This window comes from Vigna umbellata, chromosome 1 (assembly GCF_029865625.1).
Source record: "Vigna umbellata cultivar VRB3 chromosome 1, Vumbellata_1.0, whole genome shotgun sequence".
In the NCBI taxonomy this organism is placed as follows: Eukaryota; Viridiplantae; Streptophyta; class Magnoliopsida; order Fabales; family Fabaceae; genus Vigna; species Vigna umbellata.
In genome coordinates this window covers 6,736,794-6,746,410 of record NC_142165.1, presented here as the reverse complement: position 1 = coordinate 6,746,410, position 9,617 = coordinate 6,736,794, and the positions used below count along the sequence as shown (strand labels likewise).

The 9,617-nt window shown below is 32.8% G+C and overlaps 1 protein-coding gene across 1 annotated transcript; it reads right to left on the bottom strand.

Moving 5' to 3' along the window:
- Positions 1 to 2,113: 2,113 nt before the first annotated feature.
- LOC124829071 (transcription repressor KAN1-like) lies at positions 2,114 to 7,909 on the bottom strand. Its single transcript, XM_047302520.2, has 6 exons — positions 6,358 to 7,909; positions 6,000 to 6,076; positions 5,427 to 5,472; positions 4,877 to 5,039; positions 2,708 to 2,807; positions 2,114 to 2,614 (listed from the first exon to the last, which is right to left on the bottom strand). The coding sequence occupies exons 1-6, from the start codon at positions 7,250 to 7,252 to the stop codon at positions 2,498 to 2,500; spliced, it is 1,398 nt and encodes a 465-aa protein (XP_047158476.1). The 5' UTR covers positions 7,253 to 7,909; the 3' UTR covers positions 2,114 to 2,497.
- Positions 7,910 to 9,617: the final 1,708 nt, after the last annotated feature.

Below are 9,617 nucleotides of genomic sequence, written 5' to 3'. Positions count from 1 at the left end.
TAAAAACAAAAAATAAGGTCCATTTAATTGATTAACCCAAAACATAATTTGATCAACTAATTTTACAAATGATTTGACTATTATTTAAACAAACTAATTATTTAAAATCTACAACAAAGTGACACATCATTGGTCGAATTCACGTCACTTCGACTTTTAATATGATGAAATATATATGATGGGAGGTGTATTGAACCAAACAATTTGATGGAGAATAACACTTCTGAAAAAAATATATAGTTACGATTATGAAGAAAGTAGTAATTAATGAATCAATAAATACTTTTTAGTTAATTTAAATATTCTTTTTATTGCTATACGTGTCTAGTCAAGGGATTTGTTTCTTTAATTATGTCTTAAGTTCTAATCATGAATATATATAATTATGTATATATAGTGAAGTCAACAAAAGAAATGATAAAATAATTAATTGGTTGATTTTTCATCTTATTTAAAGTTGTTTGATTATTTTAGGCTCATCGTGGCTCCTGGGACATTGCAATCAACCCTTGGTGCACCCCAATTTTTCTTCTAGCACCTCCATAAGTGTGATGAAATGACCATTATATTCTTAATGAAAATTTTTGAAATACTTTTCAGACTACATAACACGAAATTTTCCCAGATTTTACCATCTGAAATATATTTTACTAAATAATACATTTTGAATTATAAAATCTATAATGTATTATTTATTCAAATAAACTCAATTATGTTTCTTTTTTATTCACTTTCAAACCTCGAATCTCTAATAGGAGTTGGAGCCAAAGAATTATACATTACACATTGTATAATCATGAATGTTTAAAATTAATATTTTTGAATTCTAAATTATATATTCCAAAATACTTACAATTCTACAATATGAAACTATAGTTTCAGAAGAGTATAATGGGAATTTTAAAAAAATATATGCGGGTGTAGAAAGAAAATTTGGGGATGCAGAAAGAAATTAACTCACCCCTTCCACTTATGTTTGCCCCAGCTCCAGCCCATTTTCATCATATGTCTCCTATATGGCATGATAGAATTAAATATAAATTATATGCTTTTCAGTTTAACTGAGATTACATTACTAAAAATCGTAAAGTGTAATAAAATAAATACTTACAATGATAAAATAATTTATCTTTATATGTAAATTATTAAAATAATCGATACGACCTAATCTTCATAACATACCACTAATATTTCAATCTATAATTTATCATGAGATTTTATCACATGATAGTTAAAATCCTGTTACAAATAGAAATAAGCTATTTAATTGTACTTTTAGAAAGGTCAAAGTTTATTAACATTTTTTCTTATACATCATGAGTATGGATTATGCCCTAATTAAGTAGTAAGTCTAAATATTTATGAATATATGTTTTAATTGTTAACATTACTTACTTTATTAATAAGAAAAACTCAAAGTTAGAAAGAGAAGAAAAAGCACAAATATTGAACTTAGACTCTAAATTAAAATTTGGAGTTTAAATTTTTGTAATAAAAAATATGGTTGGAATGAGATTTTAGTGATTTGTCAAGTGACTAAGTTTTTTATATTAAAAATGTAACTACATTAAGTATTTTAAAGGAAGATACTATTGATCTATTTTGTTCCAATCTAAAAGGATAAATGTAGATTACAAAACTTTTTCTTTAAGTATTTATCATAACTACACATATGTGTTTCAAAATTGAAATCAATAGTTAAGTTAGAACAACTTGATGACTTTATAAAAGTTTATATTAATATAACTTTATGGTATAGTTGAGTCCTTACCAATACAAATAATATTTTCAATATAATTTGAAATAACTTATCTCAAAATAATATTTTCATTCATATTAAAGATACATTGAGTATCCTAGCTATTGGATCTGGACAAGGTAACTAAAATTTTAAAGAGATCATTTTCCAAACATATAAAGCCCAGGCATAAAACTTAGGAGATCTTGGTTTGTATTATTTGCTTATACTTCATTATATTAATGAGTATACATATACAAAGGCTTGCTATATACTTTTTTAATTAAATGCAGCTTATTATCTTTACGTAATTAGAAGGAGGTGAAGCTGAAAAAATGAAGTAAAGAGAAAAGGAGAGAAATGAAAAGATTATAGTTCAACAACAAAAAATATGATTAAACTTCTTTATTCCTTTCCCTACACTTTCAATTTTCAATCCCTCTCCCTCCTTTGCTCTTGTACATTTGCATATGCATCATCTTGGTTCACAAAGCCTTATTGCTACATCATAATTTCCCGTTGTTACCTTATCCTCTCCGATAAATAGAAACAAAATATAGAATGTGAACAAAACTGTCATGAACTGAAAACACTTCCCGAAGCAGAACTAGAAAGGGTCTTTTCTTCATCTCCTAGACACCAATTTATATTTATCTAAATAATCAGCTCTACATTTCATAAAAGATGATGAAGTTGTCACCATGGTTTATAAATAAAATTGCAAAACAAAACCAAAAGAAGGGAACAAATCAAGTTTAGTTACGCTTGCTCTTTGCCATCCCAATGTGGTCTTCCTAATGTGAATTCCAAGCTTGGATTCTTGCACTCCAAATTAGAACCTCCCATGTTGTTCTTCTGTTGTGTTGAATCACACTCCTGTAAGCTCATTTGTTACTACTGTGCTATCATTGTAGAGGGAAACATTCTGAGTTCTGAATATGCAAACAAATGCTATGTCTCTCTGGTTACCTGAATTTGATGAGCTCCTGATATTGTTTGTGACTGGAGAATAGGTGATCTCAGACCATCTATGTCGTTAGAAGTTGTTCTTTGTCGCGATTCTCCACAACTGTTGTCGGTTCAATCAAATTCAGAACGTCACCAAGAACAACATGCATAAAATAAGATTGATGTGCTAGAAAATGGTGGAAATAAATATATGGGAAGATTATATATATATACATCAAGAGCATAGGCATTAATTATATTCTTTACACATATCTTTGACCTTGATATTTTACCAGTTTTACATCTTCATTTCCCCCCCTCCCCCCCAGCAATCAATGCTATGTAACTGTGTACACACCGTTTAATCCAAAGAGCTTAAGCTTTTTCTACTGTTTTTTTTCCACTTGTAATCTGCAATGCTCATAACTAACTAGTAGATGTGAGCATTCCAAATCAAAACGATATTCAAATGGAGCAAATTTTGTTTTAATGATTGCATATTTCCACTATAGCATTTACAACTTACATTGGAACAAAAATCACTTCAACTAATTAGATGTTTACTTTTAACAAAGAGCCAACTACAATAGGCATTTTCAGTTTATAGTGTTATGTTTGAATAGATGAACTTATCCTTCTTTGAGATATAACAAGGCCAGGAGAAGCTGCATAGTTTTGTTAGTTCTATTTTATATCTGCTGCTGATTTTCTACATATATAAAGTTTTTTATATGTGGTAGTACTAAGACGATTTAGATTTTCTAAATAAAAATTGTTCATGACTTGGCATTACTCAGTCACTGTAGTTTCCACGATATTTCAATAATAGAGGCTACCCTTTCAGGTTTTCCAGCTTTTGAAAAGTACATGCTCTGTGTGAAAGCTAGGTTAGGTTGCACAGTGAGATGGCATTTTGAGTACTAATTTATTTTACCTTAAAAGGAATTCTGGCTTTTTTTGTTGACTCAAATACGTAATGAATCTATGTGAAAATAGGCACTGTTAGGCCAAAGTCAGGACAAATTTAGAGATATCTAGGCACTAATAAGCTACAGCTCTTGAACTGTGAAGATGGGTTTTGTTACTTATTTTGAGCAGTTTTGTTAAAACAGGCACAGCACAAAGGTACATGTCATATGTTTCACTTGCTATTCATGTTAAATAGTGTTACTTGAAAAAGTCAAAATTCACATCACATATTTATACTCCAACTATAAAATATCTGAGGTGAAGGAATTTTTGGATCTTATTTTTTTCAAAGCTTCGTTATCATGCAAGAGAGTCTACTTATCACCTTGAGGTGTAATGTGTATATGTATGTATCTTGAGCATTCACTTTTACTTCTTTAAGAAGAATATAATTTATATTTTAAGAATAAAAACAAAGAGTCTCTTGCTTAATACATTATGTATATATAAGAGGTTTCAACTGTCAACAGCCTCTGTTAGGAATCTCTAAGCTAAGTACCATGGTAGAAAAATAAAACAATGTACACCATTTTAAGCTAAAACAACAGAAATATATAGAATATGCTCATTCCCGCCAAGGACAATACATAATGTGGTTTCAGTATACACATTGTTAATAAGAATATTTGAAGTTAAAGATACTCATACTCGATAAGAAGAAATTTCTTATTTGGGTTAATAAGACTCCATATATACATATATAACACTAAATAGGTATGCTAAAAGAAGCAGCATTAATGGTGGGTAGCAGAAGGAGTTGTTAATAAGATCATATTAACAATTCTTCCAAAGGAGAAAAGAAAAAGGGCATGCAGCTATAGGTGCTGTGTTTTTCTTTTATCCTAATTAGCGTTTCATTATGTCTTGAAAGCTTTCCTTTATTATATACCCATCATGTCTTCAATATACATCTCTGGTGAAAAAATTCGCTGAGGTACAAAAGATATATAAAAGAAAGAAAAACAACCAAACACAAGCAAAGCAAAAGCTGACACAAGAACCCTTTTTATTCTTCATAAATAAAGAATCCGGTGGACGTGGGTTTGCAATGCATTGATATCCATCAGATACCATGCAAAGGCAAAAGCAAATAAAAGCACAATCATAAACATGTACGTTAAAACAGCCTGCACACTACGCAGAGATATTAAATATATATGTAAAACATATATAATGTATGGTCTCAAAAACTGTAAAAGAGAAAATTGTTAAGTGTTGTACCTTGAAGAATTACTCCAAAGAGTGGTGGTGGAAGAGTAGTCCATGTCTTGTTGCGCCACCCAATCCGGCCGCCCTCTGTGGCTGGGAAATTGCCGGAGACTGCCCCGATCGGCGGTGCTGCCAATAGGAGATAAGTCATCCTCTCCAGACCCATCTGAATGGCCTGCAAAGTCAAAAGCTTTTAACGTTTCATATATATAGCATACACATGTTTATGATATATGCGCATGCATGCATCTCAGTACTTTGTATAATTTATTTTGTACTAGTGTGGAGTCTTGTTCAACATCTGATATCTCTGTGGAGAGGCCTTTTTTTATTAAAGGGTGTGTGGTTTGTGTAAAAGTACGAGAGGAGGAACAAGAAAGGAATAGTTTGCGGTAAAATTAAAGGTAATAGTAAAAAAATGTAGGGTCTAAAAAGAACAAGGTGTGACAATATTATTTCCCTATTATGTTATGACAAAAAAATTAGTTGGTGCATGCTTAAGAAAAAGATAAGGCTGCTAAAAAAAGAAAAAATGGGTTGAAGATTAAGCAATACGAATTACCTGAAGATGCTGCAGGTTTGTCAGTGGTCTTAACAGTTCGATACATCTGGGAAGAAGTCATAAACAAAAACAAGGCATTATATAAAAGGCTTTTCCATGGTTGGAAGAAAATCCATTAATTAGTGTGCGTGACTGCGCAAGATGTGTATATATGTATATAAAAATCCAAATTTTTTATTGCAAAATTCATTAAAGAATAGAAAATCATTTCCCATTTAGATCCTTTTTTTCACTCTCTCTCTCTCTCTCTTTCTATGTTGGCTTCTGGGATTGTCTGGGTGGGTTACCTCATTAATCACGAGGTTGATGTTTGATGAGGTTGTAATGAGAGGGTGTATTATTGGAAAATGATGATCTTTGTCTGTTCTCTCTCTTTCAAAGCAGAAACTGTTTTCTGTCTGGTCTTCTCAGACGTTAAAGGCTCACTACTCAGCTGACTACAGACTTTAAATTCATTCATCCACTCCCACATTCACTGCTTTCTTCATCGGTTACCGTGCCAGTAGGATAGACAACAAACACCGCCCCACATGAACATAGAGAGAGAACAGAAAGAGAAATTCAAAACTATACCTGCAAATGGCTTTTCACATGAGCTAATGTTAGATCCTTCACATCCATGAGCTCAAGAACTGATTTTGGAGTAGCTCCTGATTCCACCATATCCAAACGCATTAGATAAATAAAGACCTATAATTTAATACACAGAAACTAGTACACACCATTAACTCATTTATAAAAATAAAGAACCAGACAAAGTAGAAAATCAAAATATAGTCAACTTTAGAAAATGAGAGGACAAACAACAAAAAAATCTTTCTTTTCGATGAAATCAGCTACTTGAATAATCACATGATACTATTAAAGATAGAGGGGTCAAGAGAAATTAAGAAAAATTAAAAGGGAAGAAAATTAATGAAACGTTGTTTACTTTCATGGCCTCCGAGAAGCTCCACCGCATGGACAAATCGAGCATGGAGGGTGCTTGTCCACCTCATTCTGGGTGCTCTCATGCTCCTCTTGTTGGGAAGCTTAGACAAAAACCTTGATCTCATGAACCCCGAAGAGGCTTCTGAAGAGCCTACCCCATATTGGTGCAATGGATGAGATTTGAAAGCATCGCCGGAAAACCCATTAAACCTTGTGGCAGTGGCTGTCCTACACCCCACGGTGGAAGCGTTGTTCAAGAAGGACATGGGATCCACGAAGTAAGGCGAAGGCGAAGAAGAAGGAGCGGCTGTGGAGCACAGAGAGGAACACGAGGAAGAGAGAGATGGGTAAGAAGGCATGTGATGATACAAGCACATCTTGGTATGAGGATCCTTGTTGTCTCTAGCATGGTCCATGGCCACAAAAGGGAACGAACGGTTGTGATACACCGGAATCCCCTTGATTGGCCTCAAGCCGTCTGATGATGATACATCAAGCAATGAAACTCCATAGTTTATGTGATTCAAGGGAGTGTTGGCACTTGTAGGAACACTTGTTGGAATATTACTAGTAGTAGTAGTGCTGCTGCTGCTGCTGTGGAGAAGATGATGGAAATGGGTTTGGGTTTGGGTTTGGGTTGGATAATAAGGGTTGTGTGGTGTTGGAGTTGGTGTTGGTGGTGGTGTTTCCCTTGCCGAAGTGAAATTTCTTCCAAGAGAGAGTTCTGTGTGGGCTTGAGACACAGTCCTTGAAAGGAAACTAGGTTGGGGTTCATAATTGATGATGTTGTTGGTATTGGAAATTAAGGAAGAGGAGATGCTTGGGGGGCTTATGTGAAGAGAAAGATCAGGAGCAGTGGTTGAAGTAGGCTCAATGAAAATCCCCTCCAAGGTCATCTTCTTTATTTGGATGGCTTGATGCTCACAAAATATATATGTATGTATATATCAAACACCTTTCCTTTTCCTTTATTAAAATGGCATCAGATTTTGACACTCCTCGGCAATTAAAAGTGCAATATTCACAAGGTGAGGAGGAGGATATATAAGGTAGCTAGACCCTGCAACAGTGTGTGTGATATAATCCCTTTTTCACTTTTGTATTTTCAGTCTTTCCCAAGAAAAGAATCTGGAAAGCTTACCAGGAAGAAGTTGTGAAAAAAGAGAAAAAAAAAAGCTAAGATGAAGAAAAGGAGGTAGCGAGCTAGAAGAAGTGAGTGTTGGAAATTTTTGAGAAACAAAAAACAGACATGCCGAAGAGGTTGTTGTGAATGTGGTGAGAGTAAGAGAGAGAGAGAGAGAGAGATTGTTGTTGTTAAGCTATAGCAGTGAGTGAGGTAGAAGGAATGGAATTTTAAAAGGGAATTGAATTAATAAAAGGAGAAAGAAAATGGAGAGAGGGATGGGAAGGAAAAGAGGTGGATTTGGGTTTTGTTTTCCTCGAGAGTATATATCGGAAAATGACAGTAGAAGAAGATGAAGGAAGAAGATAGAGCACAAGATGTTTCTGTTTTTCTCTTTCTCTCTCTCTTTAGTCAAAACCTACAAAAATTGTACCAAAAAATAAGATGACTTTAGATTTGGCTTCCGCGGAGTGGACGGGATAAAAACTCTTAGTCACTGTGATTCCTTTTCCCCCACTCCCTTCGCTACCATCATCACCATCATCATCATCATCTCTTTCTTCATCACAATATTAAATATAATATTCTTATTATTATTATTCTTTTAAGTAAATTAACCACTGCTGTCTCATTTTCTTCCTTAAATAGGAATGCTTAGCTATAGGACAATACTCTTCTTTCCTACAAAATTATTTCGTTTTTGGATTCAGATTTTGTAATCTTCTCTGCACCAACATAAAAAACAACCACACACACACAAAAACAGCTGATTGACTTATCAAACAGTGACAAAAAACCCACCCTCTTTTTTCTTCCTTTCTTCATTACCCTTTATTCCTGTTTTTGAAAACCATACAAAGACTTTCACTCTCAATTTAATTCCCATACAAACTTTCTCTCTCTCTTTCTTCTGTTTCTCTCAATATTTTATTCATTTTTAATGGTGTGCATTTCAAGATTTTCTTCATTCATTAGTTGGGAAATTATTAGAAATAATGGTCACTTTTAATTTTCATTTTTTCTAACCAGGTCACATGGTAATCAATCAAATTAAATTAGCATTCATTACATTTAGCTAATCAAGTTATCGTCTTACAAATTTCAATATTTCGGCCATTTTAAAACTTTTACTGCTCATCCTATACCTTTCACTTTTACTTAACACCTACATTCTCATCCATAAACAACCTATTTATAATCATTCTAAACGATAATAATTCTTATTCCAAATACATTCATTCTCTTACAAATAAAGAGTTTCGTTACGTATTTATATTTTCTTAATAATTCTCTGGTCATTAAATAAATAAAAGTACACATATTTAATGTTTTAAAACATAAAGGTTTTGTTAACTGTTTTGAATAATTATAATTATTGAGCAAAATGGAAATACATTTGTTTTGTTTAGAAAGTGAGAAACATTTAGAGAATTAAAAAATGAAAATTGAATGAGGATTTGACACTATATTGGAATGATTGAAAATCCTTTAGCATTGACCAGTGGGTTAGGGTTTCCAAAACCCTAGGCTAAATCGAAGAAAATGGTAATTTTATGATAAAAAAGAAAAGGAATCCATAAGTATGATATTGGGAAGTAACCCCTATCTTTAAATGCTGACACCGTAGATGACAAACAATGCTCTAAGCTTGGTCTTGGAGTCTCAGCTTTTTTAATCAAGCAGTTAATTAATGAAGGTTTATAGTTAGTGTATTGTCCCACTGCCACCAACTCCAATGTTACCAAAGGAAAACACTAATTCAGAGGCACTGTTTGCGGGATCCATTTAATGCTCAAATTGGGTACAGTGAACTTCATTAATTTCTTCAGCTTTCACATACACTATTTTTAATTATTTAACTAGACTAAATTCATTTTTTATTTTATTAATATAAGTGCTCGTGCAATAATGTATTATTTTTTATTTAAAACACTGTTTTTGCTTCCCTGTCCAAAAACTCACCATCATAATTCATGACCTTGTTCTCTTCTCAGACAACCCTCCAACCATTCTCCTACAATTTCTGTCATCTTCTTTTGACGCGTTATGGTGATATAATGGTCTTTACCCAACATGCACAGAGAAGTAGTTAAATATTTCATTCGTATTGTTCATCCAATAATACCAAATATTAAATA

What these genes read in the sequence shown, in the direction of transcription:
- LOC124829071 (XM_047302520.2), bottom strand. Translation starts at nt 7,252, where the DNA reads ATGACCTTGGAGGGGATTTTCATTGAGCCTACTTCAACCACTGCTCCT. An exon ending in GCTTCTCGGAGGCCATGAAA is followed by an intron (nt 6,077 to 6,357) that starts GTAAACAACGTT and finishes TGGTGGAATCAG; the next exon opens with GAGCTACTCCAAAATCAGTT. An exon ending in ATGTGAAAAGCCATTTGCAG is followed by an intron (nt 5,473 to 5,999) that starts GTATAGTTTTGA and finishes ACTTCTTCCCAG; the next exon opens with ATGTATCGAACTGTTAAGAC.